Source organism: Sturnus vulgaris, chromosome 5 (assembly GCF_052056855.1).
Source record: "Sturnus vulgaris isolate bStuVul1 chromosome 5, bStuVul1.hap1, whole genome shotgun sequence".
NCBI lineage: Eukaryota > Metazoa > Chordata > Aves > Passeriformes > Sturnidae > Sturnus > Sturnus vulgaris.
In genome coordinates, this window is record NC_142247.1 from 70,814,094 (window position 1) to 70,832,767 (window position 18,674).

Below are 18,674 nucleotides of genomic sequence, written 5' to 3' on the forward strand. Positions count from 1 at the left end.
GTTCAATTCTTGTGTTCAGGAGTTTGTCTGGGACTTGGGTCTTGAGTGCTTTTTGGAAGTGTGTTTTTCTTCACTGATAGGTAGAAATCAATGTTCCCCATCACTTCTAAATTAGATGGGAATGCTGGAGAGCATGAATATCACCCACTCTGTTATTTTACAGAGTCTTTGTGTTACAGAGAAACAACTTTTTCATTGACTGGCTCTGAACCCACTTGGCCTGTATAGGTTTGGTGAATATAGAAATGCCCCAGAGGAGATTTGTGCTTCCTCTTTGTTCATTCATTTGCTTTCTACTCTTTCCTCCTTTTATCCAATTGCACACCGTTCTCTGTGGATTCCCCACCCCTCATGCCTTTCTTTTCATTTTTTTTTCACTTGTCTTTCTCTAAACTTGTTACTGGACTCTTTATTTGCTGGCGTTGTTTCCTTTCCCCCTCTCCTTGATTTAACTTATAAAATTTCTGTCTCTTGTTCTTACCTGTTTTTATCTGATAGCTGTTTCTTCTCCTTTCATTTCTCTGGTCATTCACTTTTTAGTCAACATTGTTATTAATGGATTCAGCGCCCAGATCTTCCTGACTTATATTGACTTAAATAAGTCTTCATTACTTTACATCTCCTAAAGTGGAGCCTTGTAGGAATTTGCTGAGAAAAGACCCTTCAGGTCTGAACTCTTGTGATTTTGCCCAAATCTTCTCCTGATCACTGTTTCTGGGGTCTTTCATTGATTCCCCCCTTCTGACCCAGCTGTCAGCTCTGCACTGCAGAGAACAGCCAGTCAGGAGTGGAAATCTGAGGAGCTTCTGGAGGCAGCAGTGCTGGTTGTTCCACTCCTGATCTTTTGATGTCCACCTAACACAGAGTCACAGAATCATCAAGGTTGGGAAAAAACCCTTTAAGAGCTTCTTGTCCAACCATCCACCGTGTCTGTGAGGCACAATGAATTGCTAAAGTGTATGAGACATTAACTGAGAGAAAGAAGACAGAGAATTCCCCAGGTGGCTGGTCTTACAGGATCTGCTTCAAATGAAAGTCTCTGCAAAAGGATTCTTGGAGCAGTCAGGGAAGCAGTAGTGAGTTGTGAGGACGAGATGCTGGCAGCAGAGAGCTCTAAAGAAACTCAGGGATGAGGCTATTAATGAAGCCACAAACTCAAAAAAAATGAAGTTTCCTAAGGAGCTGAGGCCTGGAGACTGTGGCAGGGGTACATCCCCTAAGTGACTTCTTTAGGGAAGGGCATTTGGACTAGGAAGATGTCTGTTGTGTTAAAGACATAGTGTGGACTTCCTTAGGAAGAAGAGATTCTGTTTATTTACAAAAACAGAATACCTTGTTTTTTACACTTCAGGGATTAGATTCACCTGCCATGGTGCAGGCATCAAAAAACAGTTCTGCATGAGAAATTGCTTTCTCTTTAGAATGAGTAGAGAAAAGAGGGTGCTAAGACACAAATAACATAGGTAAGATGAAATGACATCTTTTTCAGCCTATTTTTTTCACTCACAGGGGTTGAAACCAATGAACACACACCTGATTGTCCTAAATTTTGAACATCTGAAGCCAGTTAAGGCCACTTGAACAGCCTTAGACTGTGTATCAAAGCTGTTATGAATCCCCTCTGAAGAGATGCTGAGGACATGTAGCTGCTCCCAGATCGGGCTGTATGTCCCCTTGCTGTCAAACGAGGGTGTTTTTATGTTTTTATACATCACCTCTGCAGCTGGTGACAGTGCTTTACCTACCCTCCACTTGGATGCTGCATATCCACCCTGAGCTTTATTTCCCTCTGTGTCTGGGTTGTGACTTTTCCCTGTTGATCCACCTCTGGCACCTGCCAGGTTTCAAGTCAGTCTTTCAAGATGCAGAGCAGCTCAGATAAAGGAGATCCCATGGACCCAAACAATATTTTGGATGGAGAGATCTCTTTCCTGAAGCCACCCAACTCCTAACACCCACTTAATGTGAACGAGAGTCCTCTGGGGCTTTGAAAGAGATTATGTCTAAGGTCCCTTCCAACCCAAACCATGCAATGATTCTATGAAACAGCATCCCACCTGTCTTCTCCAGATGGGCTCTGTATATCTCACAAGCCCATTTAACTGAAGCAAAGGAGTTATAGCTTGTTTTTCCCTTCAGATGTGTATCTGAGTCTGGAAGAAGCCTCCTTGCTAGTGCAAATTGGCCCAGGCTGCTTGACACAGAGCCACTGATGGCCTGAGCTCAGCTGTTTATGCAGGACGAGATCATCCTGTTTTATGCTACTTTCTGTTTAAAGACAAATTGCCAGTCATTTTAATTGCTCACTACTTGTGAACCCTAATACAAATTGACACAGTACACTTTGTTCAATTACCTGCAGCCCTGGCACTTAAATAAAATGCTTTATGCTCTTTTAACCGTGCAATTTAGTGTCCATACACTTGCCAGCATAAGCGAGATGCCACTAATTAACTGTGCACATGAAACTCCTTGCTGGCCATTGAAATCACTGGAGTTGCCTCTGTATCTTGAATTTTGTGTACACTGCCCAGAAAAGTTGCTGCTTGTCTTTGCTGATTTTGGCCAGAGTTGCCCAAAATGCCAGTTTCATCTTTCCTGTGCTTCACTGGCATCACAATAGAAAATGAGGGTCTGTTTCCAGCAGGGAAGCATCAGGCACAGTTTTCCTGAACTCAGACTTGAAACAACAGGCTGGCTGCAGCCTGGGGCAAAATCATATCGTGTTAAGTATTTCCCTGTAAATTAAACCAAAAAAGAAAGAAACAAGGTGTCGTCCCCCTCCCTGCACTTCATGCTGATCAGAATTCCTGCAGGCAAGGGAGAAGTGGGGCAACAAAACTATAAAATAATGAACAATTAGATAAAGAGTGCACTTCTTAACACTTGTGCCCGCTGCACACGCTGTAAACAAAGACTTGAAATCTATATTCCCATTAATAACCAGACAGCTGAGGAATTAAAAATACTGCCCTCAAAGGTTAACATTCCCCTTCAAGTGTGTTTAAATTCATATGCATATCCTTGATGTCTGTTCTGAAGTAGTGAGATTTGATACAGTGGAAGTATAAATACATCCACTTCACTGAGTGATTCTGCAAATCCTGTTTTGATAAGGTCTTAAATCTGTTGAGTTCAGAGCATAAAATTCTCTTGTACCATCAGTGCTAGGTGGAAACAGTGCTTGCCAATTCCTTTTTTTTTTTACACATATTTTTTATTCCCTCCTTCAGAATTGTAAGATACAGCAGTAAATCTTCTGCTAGCTAGTAAATATATACGGTTATTAGATGTACAGGATTTAAATGCAAATTGGGCCAAATTGAACCTTGATGTGAACGTGGGAAGCCAGACTGGCCAAAGAAAAGCTCCACACTCTTCACTCTGTATCAAGGTTCAAGTTTATTATTGAGCAAATGTTCATTTCCATTTTAATCATTGTTGCAGTCTATCTACCTATCTTCTCTCTTTGAGACCTTGATATGAATGTTCTGCAATAACTTGTTACGTGCAAGATAACAATATGTTTTCTAGGGCAGGAGTAAATCCAATATAATGTCCCTCATCACTGTATTGTTTCCTACATTGTTCCCTTTGATGATTCATAGGCATTTCACTGCTCTGAACCATAAAGGGCTTGTTAATATCATGATTTAATAATATTAAACCTGTGTAAAGAAACTCACTGGAAGCAATGTGAAGCTGCACAAAGATGTTGCCTAAAAGTATAATGATGAAAATTCATAAGTGTAAGTCCTTGCTCTGGTGTGATGCTCTGGTTTGAGTGTGATACCAGAAAATGTGCCTGGGTAGAGATTTAGCTGAAATGTTTCTTCCCACACCCACCCCAACCCTGCAATTAAAAAAAAACAACCAAAAAAAACCCCAGACACTTTCTGATGAACAGGTGCCTTGATAATGGTAATTTTTGCTTTGTTCAAATATGACTAATATTGGCTGAAGACGTGAGGCTCCTCAAACTAGGAAACATCAGGTATTTTGAGAGATGAAAATCAAAGGAGAGTTTTTTCACTCTTTCCAAGCAATGAGATGATACAATTCTCATTCCTTCAGCAGTATTTGAAGGATGTGAATTTTTCTGGGTTTTACTCCAGGATATAAAACACAATCTTCCTCCAGTGTGCTCCTGCTAGTTGCTTTTGTGTTGAATTTATCCATGCTGCACAGCTTGGAATTATAGACACTGTTCATTTCACTTGCTCTGTTCATTCATACGACTTAAGAACTTTAGTCTTCCAAAAATGTTTGATCTCCAAACAGTCACCTCTTGGTTTTGTTGTTCTTTTTTTCTTTGTGTTATTGTCATCCCTTTAGATATCTATTCTCTGAAGACTATAACTGAGTGGAAATGCGCTCTGGAAAAATCCCTTAATGATGCAGCAAATTTTCCTCTTCCAATGGAAGTGTTCAAGGTAAAAGATATTTTTCCTTTGCTTGTGGAACCTGTGATGAATAAATATCATGCCATGTTTAGCAGCTTATGTTAAACTTTTTCTGGAAAGGCCTTTGCTATAATACATAACCATGGAAGGTCACAAGTTGGATGTTTATATAAAACACTTTTTATGTGTGGCCTTATTTCTTTGTTGGTGTTTTCTGGGGGCTGGGAGTGACCAGCAGGGATTTCTCCAGATGTTTTTCGTGTGTCTTACTCTGTTAGACATGTGCAAAGACACAAAGTTGTACACAACTATGAAATAGTAAGGCTGTGAATAAAAAAGCTGACACAAACTGAACAGATTTCTGTGAGCCTTGCACCAAAGTTTTCACCTGATCACAAGCCACAAGGTAGAGAAACCTCCTTCAGGGACCTGTAGTGGAAGTGAGAGATAATTTTGCTCCTGCATCTTATTTTTTAATTTTTTTTTTTTAATTCTCACTCTGGTGCTTCAGCCCCAAGGCACTGGCTTTAATTTCCCGTGTAAATCTGCACTAGTGTTAACCATGGTGGCTGCAGATAATGCTGATTTTCAGCCGTGCCTGCCTGGTTTCCAGCAGCTCCATCCTGGCAGGGGTGGGATGAGCAGTGAGAGGATGCTCCGGGAGGTTTGTTTCAGTGTTCCCATATTCCTGGTGTCACCTCTTGCTTGGGGACCAGGCTGCCCTCCTCACCACCAGCCTGGGGACCCTCTGGGTTCCTTCCCAGCCTTTTAAGCAGCACTGCACTCCAAAACATCCATGGAATTGGTGCAGTTCATGTGTGGATGTGGCCTGGGCAGTACTGAGTTAATGGTTAGGCTTTGATCTCAGAGGGCTTTAATAACTGAAAACGATTTTATGGTCCCATAACTGGAATGAGGCTGTTACCATGTCCCATCCTGGCTGCCACAAAACCCCAGTGCCACCTTCACCCTCCCTGCAGGGACGTGCCAGCAGCTTCCCATGAGGAATCCAGGCTCCTTGCCCAGCTGAGATGCACTCAAATTAGCAACATTAATTTGGGGACACTTTGCTAATGGCCCAGGCAGTGGCTCATTGGCAGTGTGGGAGCTCTGCTGTGCTGGGAGAAGATTTGTGTTGGCCTTGGGCACAGATGTGGGCTTGAGGAGCCCTGTGTTGGGATGGAAGTGGCGTGCAGAGAGTTCTGGGTCTCTGCCATTCATCTCAGCCAAGGCTCCCATCTGCCAACTCTATTAAAAGTTTGCACTGGCAGCTTCAAGATCAAAAATGCTTTGTGTGGGGCAGGGATTAAATCACAAAAGGGAATGTCTAATGTGTAAATTTTATTCCTGTCTATGTGAAAGAGTGAAGAATGTTTCTGATGAGGCTCATGAAACATCCTTTTGAAAAAAAGGTTTATAACTAACAGCTGTGTTGCTGCCTCTTCCCAGCGTGCCAGACTTATACCCACTTATTTTAATTATTGCATGCAGGTCATAAATTTGAATTCAGCAAATTCCAGTTGCTGTGCTGTGTGGTTGGAGCTTGCAGAGATGTTCCTCTTAGAGCACAATGCAAAACCTTGGAATGCTTGAATGGCCCAAGAGGAGAGTTAATTTAAGGCCAAATGTGGCAAAAATGTCAATGTTTAGGTCCATGATTAGGTCAGTAGGACTTCTCTGTTTAACATAATATGGAAGGTGAGCATAGGATGAGCAGAATTCAGTTTGGTGTTGTCTGAGCCCTGGTTATGGTGCTGGGAAGGCAGGAGACTGAAGAAATTTTTTGTGTGGGCATCACATCATTCTGCCCGTTTAGGGTGAATCAACTCCTTTTTGTACATCTTAATTAAAGAGAAAAAAGAGAAGATGTCATCTGTGCCTGTGAGGAAGTCTTCCTCTAGTAATGACTTAAACATGAGTTAAGGCTTTAGGAGACCATCTGAGAGTAAACTCGACTGATATTACAAAGGAATCCAGTGATTATGTGTGGGACCTTCAAGTAGAATCCCAGATCCCAGCAAAGAGTGTCATATCCAAAGGTGTATTTTGTAACTCCTTTTTAATTTTAATTGTTTTTATTTTATTTACAAAGCCAGCACAGTAGTGTCTCTACATGATGCCTGGGGCTCCTTGCTACTGTAGCTGTCGTGTGTTAGATGAGATAAAAAACACAAAGTTTGACAGCTGGAAACTCTTGGAGATCTTCTGGAAAGCTGAAAATGTCTATTTTGGCAGACATGGTAACTGCACACTGAGCAGTTACATTCTGTTTTTCCCACATTTCCCTGCAGAATTCCATGGCTGAGCAGGGTGGAGGTAGTTGCTCCTCATGAGCATCTCCCCTGGGCTGGATTATTACTTGAATCTGTGTTGTCCTTAAATGTCTGCCTGACTGAGGGGGTGTCACCGTGGTGCCATCAGGCTGTCCCCAGGAGGTGGCACTGGCAGAGCAGAGCCACCTTTGCAGTGTGAGAACAGCCCATGGCTTTGGTGTCACAGGGTTGGGTTCTGCCTGAAAACTCAAAAACCGTGGGTTTGAGCCTGAATTATCAATGCTCAGGAGTGTGACAGAGCTGAGCTTGGCACGTGGAGATCTTCAGCAGCAGCTCCAAAAACCCCTTGCAGAAGCACAACCCTGATCCCCTCTTGCCATCCAGGGAGAGGACACCAGACCACAGGAGCCAGTTGTAAAAATGAGGGAGAAGGCTGCAAACAGGGTTTTCTTTTTTTATATTTTCCTGGTGCTGTTTTACACTTGGCCATATGTTGGAAGTGTTTGTAAAATGCTTTAGGATCCTTTGAGAAAGGAATGTGATGTTTAACTGCCAGAAAATGCTGCTATTATGCAGCTACTAAACATAGTGTTTTGCAAACTGCACATCCTGGAATAAATTTTCCTCCTCACAAAAGCTTTTTGCATCCCACCTGCTATTTTGTCATTCCCTGCTTTTCAGAAAACATGTTGATCCTTGAAGAAAAATAAACAGACAGGGTTTTCAAGGATGTTTGAATGGCTTAGGAGCACAAATCCTTCCAAAAGGCCACAACCCAAGGATGTGTCCTTTGCTGTGTCTGCTCTGATTTCAGAGTGCTGTTGGGATGCTCCAGCACCATAAATGATGGCTTGGGCTTCAGGGGACACCTGATAAAATGGTCAGGGCTTGTTGTGAATAAAGATGGTCAAAACGTTACTGGGGCCTGATTTTGAGTTAAGTGGAACAATTTCAGTGGTTTGCTTCAGTGCTGGCATTGCTGGTGCTCTCTAAGAGGGAGCCATGCTCCAAACACAACCCTAATACTACCAATCAGGGCATATTTTAGAGTCACAGCCCAGCAGCTTGTATGAGGTGAATGGGTTTAGTTTCCTGGGGAGAGGCAGGAGGTCCTGGATATCCTCTCTGACCTCCCTTTCAGCTTTCTCCAGTTTCCTGTGCCAGATCTCTGGGTCCCCTGCAGATGTCAGGGATCCTCATCTCAGACACCTCTGTTTGGGCAACTAAACCCTACCCAGGATTTGGGGTGCTCATCATCTTTCCTTGGATTTTGCCTATTGGCATCCTGTTCCCAATTCCTGTGAAGTGAATCCTGACTGGCTTGGATGGAGCTGTTACCAGCCACATTCCTAAACCAAACCACGATAAACTGCTTGAAGAGCACCTAGGAGAGAGTGGTGTTAGCTAAGACAAGTGGAAGTTCCTGATTTAGAGCCTTTGGTCCCATTCCTCTGCCCTCCTCTCCTTCTTTCCTGAAGTTGCTCTTCGTTTTTTCCAGCTCTAAATATTTCTAGCAAAAAACCCTCTATATTATGCCCAGCCCAGTGTTCCCCTGTTTCTGACTGGAGCTTCTGGATGTCTTCTGTTACCAGTTATATAGTATTAATTAATACTAAAACTAATGGCATAATCAGTTGGGACAGATCTCTCCTAAGGAGATAGATGGAGGGACCATCCACCACCCAGGCAAGAGCTGCCCCTGAAATTCAGGACAGAGTGGTGCTTCTAGTTCTGCACTCACAAACCTGAAGGAAATATTAAACAGGACTCCCTCCTACCAAAAAAAAATATGTTTTTTCCAGTGGATGAACTGTACATTTTAGTAGTGAGAGTAAGAGTGACCCTGTCTCCAAGACCTTGATTTTTTTTTTTAAGAGAGGAAGACAACATCTCTCAGAATTTAGTAAACATTTTGGGTATTTTACAGTGTTTTCTTGCAGTGTTTTGTATTCTGGAAGAGTTTAAATTCAAGAAACCCATGGGATGCTTTCAGCTCATAGATAATCCTGACCTGGCTGCATGAGTTGCCTTGAAGTCCAGCAGGGTTTTTTTGTCTTCATCCCCCCTCAGTGGATGGGCACGTGCTGATGCAGCAGCTTTAAAGGAGCGTGCCTTTGGTTTTCCTTGGAAGCCAAACCCCAGTCCCAGCTCCTCCATGCCCGGATGGCTTGGCTGGCCCTGGCTCCTCACACTGTGCTTTAATAACCCACGAGTTGCCATGTTGTCTGCAGGCTGCCAGGTTATTTATGCTCCATCTGTTCCTCCCCATCCATGTTCCATGGCTGCTGTTTGCCTGGCTGGGAGACGTGCGTGGCTTCCCAATCCCTCTGTTCTGCTGCCTTTTGAGCCACTCCTGCCTCAGCTCCACTGCTTTTCTTTGTAAGAACCAGGGGACACCACAGAAGGAGTAGGGATGGAGCCTGGTGCTACCTCTGTGAGCAGTGAACGGCTCTAACCCTCTCCAGCTCCCTCCTGACAGGGCAAGGCTGTGCAAAGGTTTGGGTTAGGAGCAGTCCAGGGAGGTGGGCAAAGCCAAGCCCTGTCTGAGATGCCCCCGGGGACTGTTTGGCAGCTCCGTATGAAAGTCAGTGCTGGGAGAGAAATGCTAGAGGCCACTCGAGCCAAGCAGATGGGATGAGTGAGAACCAGGTCCCTCAGCCTTCCTCGTCCCTCTGGCATGTGTAGTTTTCTTTATTACATGCTGGGGTCTCTCAGGATGGGGAGAGGTCAGCAAGATTTAGTTGAATCACTTAATTCAGCGTAAGTGTGAGGGAGTTTGTGACATCCTGAGCTCCTGCCCTCCTGCCCTGGGCAATGTTTTCCACTGAGAGGGGCTGATGTGCACCTACACAGCATTTGCTCTCATGTATGGGGTGGGTGATACCTAAAAGTCACCCATTTTAGGGCATTTTGCAAGGGTACGTAGTGATAGGGCAAGGGGGAGTGGCTTAAAACTGAAAAAGGGGAGGTTTAGATCAGATATTAACAAGAAATTCTTTCCTGTGGGATTGGTGAGGCACTGGAGGAAGTTGGCTCAAAAGTTGTGAATGCCCCATCCCTGGAAGTGTTCAAAGCCAGGTTGGAAGGGCTTGAAGCACCCTGGGATAGTGGAAGGTGTCCCTGTTTGTGGCAGAGGCTTTGGAATGAGATGATCATTAAAATCTCTTCTTACCCAAACCATTCCATAAGTCTACTGTTGCATGATCTAAAGATGAATTAATGTCCTCAAAGAAAGCAAAAGCAGCTGTGATGTGTAGCTGTTTTCCAGGGTGGCTGCAGCTCACGGTGTGCACTGAATGGGCTCCCGATCCTCTCTGCTCTGACAAATTCCTTTTGATTTCTCAGTAACGATTCATACCACGGTGTTACCGAGGCCATCCTCAGTCCCTCCTCACAGTCCAGGGGCTGTGTGTTGAGGGGGATGTGAGCAGGGACACTGCTGGTTTCACTCTGAGCGCTCAGGTAGCTGTTCCCACCTGTGCCACCCTTTCAGGTGACTTTACCTGGGCGTGTAACGCAGCCGCGGCTCACCGGCCAGCGCTTGCCAAGCGCCGTGGCTCTGAGATGCTAAAAAAACCCAAACCAAACAACACCAAAAAAATCCCCGAGTGGATGAATATCCATCTCTTTTACCTCTGCCCACGCTTCCAGCTCCCAGGCAGAGCCAAGCAGGAGCTGTGTGGGAGGGGATCTTTGCCCTAATGCCATCTGTGGTGGCCCGAGCCATACGGAGAAGGTGTGCTCGCATTTCCACCGGCTACTCCGCAATGTTGCTGTTTCTATGGTAACTATTTTTTATTCAACAAGAGGAGCTTAAAATCCGTAGGGCTAAATCCAGTCCTCGGCAGAAGCATCTGCAGTTTTTCAAGGGGCTTTTCGGCAGGTGCAGTTTGTGGCTGGCTCTCGTTGCTTCAGGGTCGTGGTGTCTCTAAAACTTCCCTCCCAGCACCCTTTCCTCCTCATCCCACCCCACGTCTCCACATTTGGGTCTTCCTCTGATGGCTCTTGTCAGAACAAGGGGACAGTTTGCACATGTTGTGCCTTACAGGGAGAATTGCTCCATGTTTAGCAAAGGAAGTTGGTGAATCACAAACAAGACTGATTCATCTGCAAATAATGCAGAGGGTTGCATTTGGTAGCGTTTCTTTTTTTTTTATTTCTTTTTTTTTCCCCCCTCAATCTAAACACAAATTCCTGTGGAGGCAGTTTAACCACTGCTATTACTGTGTTTGTGACTGGTTCCCACACGTGAGCTTTGTGATTAAAATTAGGCTATTAGAAACAGCCAATTTCTTGGAGAAATTACACAAAACACGGAGGGGAAGTGATTTCTTCAAAAACAAAAACCAGATCAGCTAATATGTTCCTAGTTATACCAGATGGGGCTTGTATGTCCTTTATTAGGGTAAACCAGGAGAGATGGGACTGAAGGCAAGAATATTTCACTTTGTTATGGTTAAAGGAGGCTCAGGCCAATAATTTATTAAGTGGTCAGTGTTTTTAATCAGCCTCTCAACGTTGCAACTTTTCAGCATTCAAACTTAGTTCTGTATTTTGCATGAAGTTGCAGTTTTGTAATTTGTGTGCATCTGACTGTCCTAGACCAAAAGAGCCCTGAGTTTTAATAATATTTGAAAATTAGCCTGAAATTTGAAAATTAGACCCAAATGAGAGGCTTTTGCTCTTTTTGCTCTTTTCTATATGTAAGCTGCTGTCTTTAAAATTTTATTACTCCAGTGCTCTTGAGCAGAATGGGCTAGAAATGGACATTTCACAATCTTATAGTGATGCTGTTCTTTGGGTTTGGGGGCACAGATAGAGCAAACAGCCTGGAGTGCAGCTTCCCTAAGTGTCACAGACAAAAGCAGCTTAGCCAGCTTCCCCTGCTCTATCAGCTTTACCCAGTGCACTGTAAAATTACCTGAGCTCCACTCCCGTGACATGGACAAAATTGAGTTTATTTACACCCAAATGGCATTTTGTTGGCAGAAATTAACATTTGTTGACCTGGTATTTAGCTACCAGGTTGAGCAAATGGCAGTGATGATTTTGAAATTTCTCTTTCTGAGTCTGTCACCTAAAACTAGTACTTACTGACTTAATTATCAGGACTTAAGCATGTCACCCACAAAAGTGCTTCTCTAAGGCTTACTCACATCCTTAAGAGTTGCAATGCTTTTCTAAATCTTTGTGGATCTCTTTTGGAGTGACATTTAGGCTGGCGTGTCACCTGGCATTTCTGAAATCCACACTGCTGGTGGCTCGTTAGCTGTGAGGAGAAAAGTACGTGGCTATCTCAGACCCTAAAGAAAGAAAAAGAAGGCTGGGAATTTGGAGCCTGTTTCTGCTCCCAGCACTGTGCCTGAATTGTTACTTGACCTCCAGATGTTGCAGTTCCCAGAGCTGCGTGATGCTGGATGCAGTGAGCTGTTGCAAAGCCCATCAGTAAAGCCCCTCAGTAATTTTTGCAGAATAATTACAGAAACACAAGCCATGTAAAGATGGAAATCATGCTGCAGATGTGTATCAAAGCAGAGCTGCCTTTCAGGTGGCCCAGGGGGTCACAGCCTGTGCATTTGCAAATGCGCCCCCTGCTCTAAAGCTGTGAGTGTGGGGCTGAGTTTAATTGCTTTTTTGGGATTATAGTGAGCTGTGACAGCTCTGGCTGTTGCCAGTGGGTTTGGACTGTGAGTGACAGACGTTCTTTGAGGGGTTTTGCTCACTCATTACCCGTGAGCTGTAATCCATCATGTTAGAGACTGTGACCCTTGGAGTGAGCAGCTGTGGTGCCTGTGCCACGTTAATTTGTTGAATGTTTCATGGCATGATTTTTTCACTTTGCTGTAAGGGACTCTCCTGCATCCTTGCTGATTGTCAGTCTCAGTTACTTGACTTCTCCTCAGCAGCCAGGGGGTGTTTCCATTCCCCTCTCAGGGCTGGTGAACCCCAGGACAGGTTATGTGCTGGTATAAATTATAGAATCACAGAATCGTTGGCTCATTTAGTTTGGAAAACACCTCCAAGATCGAGTCCAGCCATTAACCCAGCACTGCCAAGTCGCCACTAAACCATGTCCCCAAATGCCACATCCACACAACTTTTAAATCCCTCCAGGGATGGTGACTCCAACACTTCCCTGGGCAGCCTGTACCAATGCTTGGCAGCCCATTCAGTGTAAAATTTTTCCTAATACCCAGCCCAAACTTCTGTGTGGTCAGCGAGGCTGCTCCTGGGAGTAGGAGTGAAGGCCCACCATGCATGAGGCTTTAAAATGCTCCAGCTGGTCAAAACTATTCTGCCTGTTGATCTCCATTTCAAAGGAAATTGAAAGTCACTTGGAGAAGTTGCTAAAAATAATGGCTGGTGACATCCTCACTGGTGGTGCTGAATGCTGTGAAATAGCAGCAAAGAGTTGAATTCTGCCACCCATTATCTTTTCAGGCATTTCTTTTGTTCAGCTGCAGAGCCTGGCGGGGACCAGGAGAAAGTCTCAGCCCTCCAGTCCTCTCCTTGTAGCTGCTTTTATTAAACAGGCGTCGTTCCTGTCAGTGTGAATAAAGGGAAGAGAGAGCAGTTCATTATCCAGTGTATCACTTTGAGTCTAATACTAATTAAAAGCTTTGCCATCACTTCTCTGGAACCTATTCTTAGAAATTATGTAAATTAATTGGAGTTTTGAAGAGGAGCATATGCCAAATCCTAAGTAATTCCCTGCTGGCTGAGGCAGCTCCAGCACTGGAACCGGAGAATGGCATCAGGAATCTTTTTTCTTTTCTTTTGTGATTGCAAAAATATAAAGCTGCTTTAGTAAATTTTGATGATTCTCTTATCCACTATACGAAACAGATCAAATATCCAGACCCTGACCATTTTCCAGAGAGGTACAATACAAAGACTTTTTCTCCATGAAAGCTTTTCCATCTGAAAAATGACATTTAACACAGAAAAGGTTTTTACTTCCACAGCATTTCTCCAAAGAAATGCATGTTCCTGCTTCAAAGAGGCTTTTGACCCTCAAAAGGGAGATGTACTTGAGATCTTGTGAACTCCCCTTGCGAGTTCGCTCTTGCAACTAATTTAATGGAAAATATTTACTTGCTATGCTGAATGACAAGGGAGATTTGATCCCAAGGTACACAGCGCTTTTGAAGTAAAATACCTTTAAATATTATTGATGCTTTTTTCCCCCCATCTGATTATTTTTCTCTTTTGAAAAAAGCCAAAACAAATAGAAGGAGAAACACCAAAGAAAATGATTCAGATAAAAAGGAGAAGCAGTATGGTTTGGTGTCAGTATATTTTGGTCTCAATCAACAAATCACTTTAAAAGTTGATTAAACTACTTGCATGTTTAAAGATAAACATGATTAAGTACTTTGGTGGATCTTGGCTTATTACATATTGAGGCTGGATCCGAGCGTGAGTTGAATCATGGAACGTTTGTGGGGAGATGCTGATTCCAGATGCACATTTTGCAGAGTTGCCTTTTCTTTACAACTTCACTCCAAGGATTAGGAGACTCCGAGTGTGGATCCTCAGGCAGGAGGAGGCAGCCCTCCAGTTCAAATGCTGTTTTTCCTTTAGGGGTTTGAAGTTCAGTGCTGGTGAGATTGGGGTTTTGCAGCCATCGTCTTTTCCCTCTGAAGCCTTTTCAGTATTAAAGGTGGCAGTTTTTGGTAGTACCTTAAAGCTCATCTCCCTCCCACTGTCCCAAGTTCCTGGCCTTGAACACTTCCAGGGATGAACATCCAAAACTTTTCAGGGAAGCCTGTTCTAGTGACTCAGTTCCCTCACAGTAAAGAATTTGTTCCTAATGTCTGATCTAAATCTGCCCTTTTTCAGCTCAAAGCCATTCTCCCTCATCCTATCATTGCATGCCCTTATGAAAAGGATCCTCAAACTCCTGGATGTCTGCTCCTTCCTCAGCCATTAGTTCCTTGGGCTCTGGGCCATTATTAAATATTCCTCAGTTTCCTCATCAGTGTTTTCTTCTGGTTTGAGACAAAATACATCATAGTTGATGTTTTTTTCTGCTTTTTGGTTCTCACCTAAAGGGCTCTGTAACACTGCAGGTTGGTAAAATGAAAACAACCATTCATTTAGCTGTGGTTGGAGCTTGTAAAAATCCTTATCTCTAGCAGCAGTTGGAATGTAAGATCCCAAAATAGAAGTTGTTAAGCCCTTACAAGTGCAGACAGTTCTTGGGAAAAGAAAGGACAATGAAGCACAACTTCGGATCAATAGAAAATCATTTTAGAACAAGAATACCACGTGTAGCAATGAATGTAGATGGGATTATTGTTGCTAACCACTTACAGATAGCAAGCTTTTTACATGTATTTTGGAGTAGTCTATGAGTGTATGCTAAATATAACATCACCTCTCTTTATGCTTGTATTGGCTAATGCACCAGTGGTTTAGAAATACTGGGGGACATTTTTATTGAATGAACACAAAATGCAGTCATTACCCTGGAATTAGGGTGGCAGCTTGTGTGACTCTTAGATAGAGGTCACAAGGGATGGAGTAATTAGGTGTTAAACACTAAACTGGTGGTAAACCAGGGAGGTGAATCTGGGTTGCTTCTGAATTTCAGGACTGCATCCTGCATCCCCAGAGCTGCTGTGGGGAGCCCTCTGTGTGTAGCCTGTGGGTGCAGCCAGGTTTTATCCCAGGTGGAAGTGTTAAGTTTGGCATGGACTTGAACACAGCTGCCTGTTTTCCCATCATCATGTTTTCTGGTTGCTCACATTCTGTGTCTGACTTCACTGTCCAAGCCCTAATCCATTTCCAGTCTCCTGGCTGGAAGAAAATACCATTCCATCTTGCCATCCTGGAGACCAGCCCAGGTGCTTCCTTTGGTGCCCTGCAGGTGCTGGACATCCATCAGGGTAAATCAGGGCCATGCTGAGCTCTGCATCCATTTTGTGCATTACCCTGGGGGGCTTCAGTTTGAGTCTTGGCACCTCTGGAATCTCAGTTGCTTGGAGGGTGGTGGCTGTCAGAGTTGGAGAAGCTCTGCCCAAGGGAGATTTTCAAGCAGCCAGGTCCTCATTTTGGTGAGCACAATCTCCCTGTGGACCAAGTTCTGGTTGGATGCCTTTGCTGAGAGGGGCATGTAGATGTGTCCCCTAGGACTGAGGTTGTCTCCTCTCTTTCTGTGGTTGGGTTGGCATGAGAAGAACATAGGAACAGCTAAATTGATAAAACCCACTTGGATGCCTTTGAAATAGATTTTCAGATGTATTGGCTCCTTCTTGGTGTCACCATGTGTTCCTGTTCCCACAGGACCATGCTGATTTGAGAAACCACTTCTTCACTGTGGGGATGAAGCTGGAGGCAGTGAATATGAGGGAGCCATTTCATATCTGTCCTGCATCAGTGACCAAGGTGAGTGCTCAGAAAGCAGGGATGGAAAGAGCCTGATTGGGAAACCCTTCCTGATTTCCACCACATTTAGAAAAAAACCAAAAACGAGGGTGGTACTTAAGTGGCTGGAGAAGACATTAAGAAATAGGTTTAAAATCCATGGATGCTCCTAATTAATTCTTTCTTTCCCACAAGCATCACCAGCTGATTCCATGCACTTAAAACCAATGGGGATGAGCATGTTCATCTACCACAGGCATGCAAAAAAAGAGGGTCCTTCTTTTGTCTTTGTCTCCCCTCCATCCACGTGTATTTTCCCTGCACATCTGAGAAACCTTTGGAAATAAAACAGCTGAATGGAGCTGGAAGGCTCTGGGGTCTTCAGGATCATCTCCTGTTGCTGCTCAGCTGTGGGACCCTGAACCTCAGTGCTTTCCATTGCTTCATTTCACCCATCTCTAAAACTCAGGCTTTGATCTCCTGGGGAGAAACACTTTGATGAAAAGGTTTAGGTGAGAGTAAATTATTTTCAGTAGTTTGATCCCCAGGTTTGGCTCTTGCAGCTTTCTGCATTACCTAGTGTTGCAGCAAATCTAACTCCTGATTTTGATCTCTTCTTTTTCACCTCTTAGGTTTTTAACAATCATTATTTACAAGTGACCATTGATGACTTGAGACCTGAACCCAGCAAAATCTCGATGCTTTGCCATGCAGATTCCTTGGGGATCTTGCCAATACAGTGGTGCCTTAAAAACGGAGTCAATCTCACACCTCCCAAGGGTTTGTATTCCTTCTCAGTGATTTTTGGGTTTGCCCTGAAAGACATGTGCTTGTTATTATTGCCTTTAAAATTGTGGTGGTGGTTGCTGCAGGGGATCATCTGAAGTCTCTCAAGCCAGAGTTCTCTGGAGTGATTGGGGCTGCTCTGGCTCCTACCAGCCTGTGAACATCTCAACAAATGTGTCTTGCTGGAGGATTGATGTCCCTGTGCCTTGAAATCTGATTCAGGCTTGTGAAATCCTCATGAATTTCTTCCTAGCAGCTCTTTGTGTGTGTACAGAGCAAAAGGAGCATTAAAAGTCCAATCACTGTAGTGGCAAACCCTGTTTCATCCACCTTGGTACAACACTGAGGCCAAGCAGAGCTCTTAAATCTGAATGTCTGAGTAAAAACAGCTTCCCCGGAGTTAGGAGGGATTTCCTTGGCTGTCTCAACAAATCCCAGGGCACACTGCAAGCAGTGTTCGGGTCAGAGCCAGGGGAAACAGCCTCCAGCCCTGCTGTACCTCAGCTTTGTAGCAGTGCAGTTAATTACTCCCAACTTCAGACAACCACCTGTGGTGCCCTAGCAATATTTCTTTGCTTGCAAAATGTGTTGGTTCCCTGGAATTTCAGGTTTTTGAAGCTGTCTGGGTTGTTGGTCTATTGCCAAAAAATCAGTGTTGCTTGGGAGAAAGAAGGGCCTTAAAAAAAAAAAACAAACAAACTCAACAAGCTAAGTTTTGTGTATGAACTTTTGTCTTCATTTTGGAAAAAGCATGATGCTGCCAAACCCAGAGAAGGGAATGGTTATTCCCTACCAGATTCAGAATCCTCTCATGTATATCCAGAGTGCTTCAGCACATGTAATTTGAAATTCCCACCAAAGTCCTGGAGCCCTGTGCATGCAGCTGCATGTGGTGCATCCATGATTGCTCTGCTGCTTCTGCTGAAATAAATTTGCTGTCTGGGGCTTTAGCTTTCTCTCTCCTGCTGAAACCCAGGTGTAACGATAATGTGTAAGCACTCACTGATACTGGCCAGAAAAGTTGCTAAAAATGAAAGTAAATGGAGTATTTTGGGTTTTTTCCACCCAAATTCACATGCAGCCTGCCCCAGGCAGGATAATTAACTGAAGGAGACCATAAGCTTAAAAATCTCCAATCCATGCTGATATAATGCCTGTCTGAGATGGTGTTTTATGGGTCAAGTGTGTATCAACTCTCTTCTAAATGCCAACATTTTAAGACATATCTGAAGCATCTGTCATGTGAATATTTTTTAACTTGGCCAGGTCTAGTGGGAGGTGTCTCTGCCCATGGCAGAGAGGTGGAACTGAGGCACCTTCTAGGCCCCTGCAGCCCAAACCATTCTGAGATTCTGTGGTTCTGTGATCTTGTGTGACACCTGGTTATTGGGATCCACCTGGACACCTGAGAAAGTGCAGAAAGTCTCTCCTTACTCCCCTGGTGAAAATCAAATTTGCTTTCTGCTGTGAGATCAGAAATCCTGGAGGGAAACTATTAAAAAGCCATAAAGCCAGTGTCAGATAGATGCATTCTATGTTTTGCTGTATTTTTTATACTGTATATAAGGGCTACATGTCCAAACTGAATTTTAGCACCTTAAATCCTTGTCTGTGGGCAGACACGTTCTTTGAGTTACTAAAATGTAATCAGATATTAGAATGAGTTATTTGAAAATAAACTAAACACAACAAAAACCCATGAACCACCAGAAAAGAAAGCAGACAGAAAGTGAAAAGCATCCAGGCCCCTGGTTACTTTAGGCTTGACAAGGAGGTTTTCTGATCTCAAAATCAATTGATTTTTTTCATCAGAACAATGTGCCAGGTTGGGGTATTGGAGTTC

At 43.8% G+C, this 18,674-nt stretch overlaps 1 protein-coding gene across 3 annotated transcripts in view; it reads left to right on the forward strand.

The window, feature by feature from the left end:
• The window catches only part of SFMBT2 (Scm like with four mbt domains 2), a 104,149-nt gene that overhangs the window by 49,660 nt on the left and 35,815 nt on the right, over positions 1-18,674 (forward strand). For all 3 annotated transcript variants that reach the window (XM_088165960.1, XM_014884756.2, XM_088165961.1), the window contains 3 exons: positions 4,336-4,433; positions 15,965-16,066; positions 16,678-16,825. In XM_088165960.1, the coding sequence (XP_088022086.1) occupies positions 4,336-4,433; positions 15,965-16,066; positions 16,678-16,825 (348 nt within the window). The remainder of the gene's footprint in view (positions 1-4,335; positions 4,434-15,964; positions 16,067-16,677; positions 16,826-18,674) is intronic.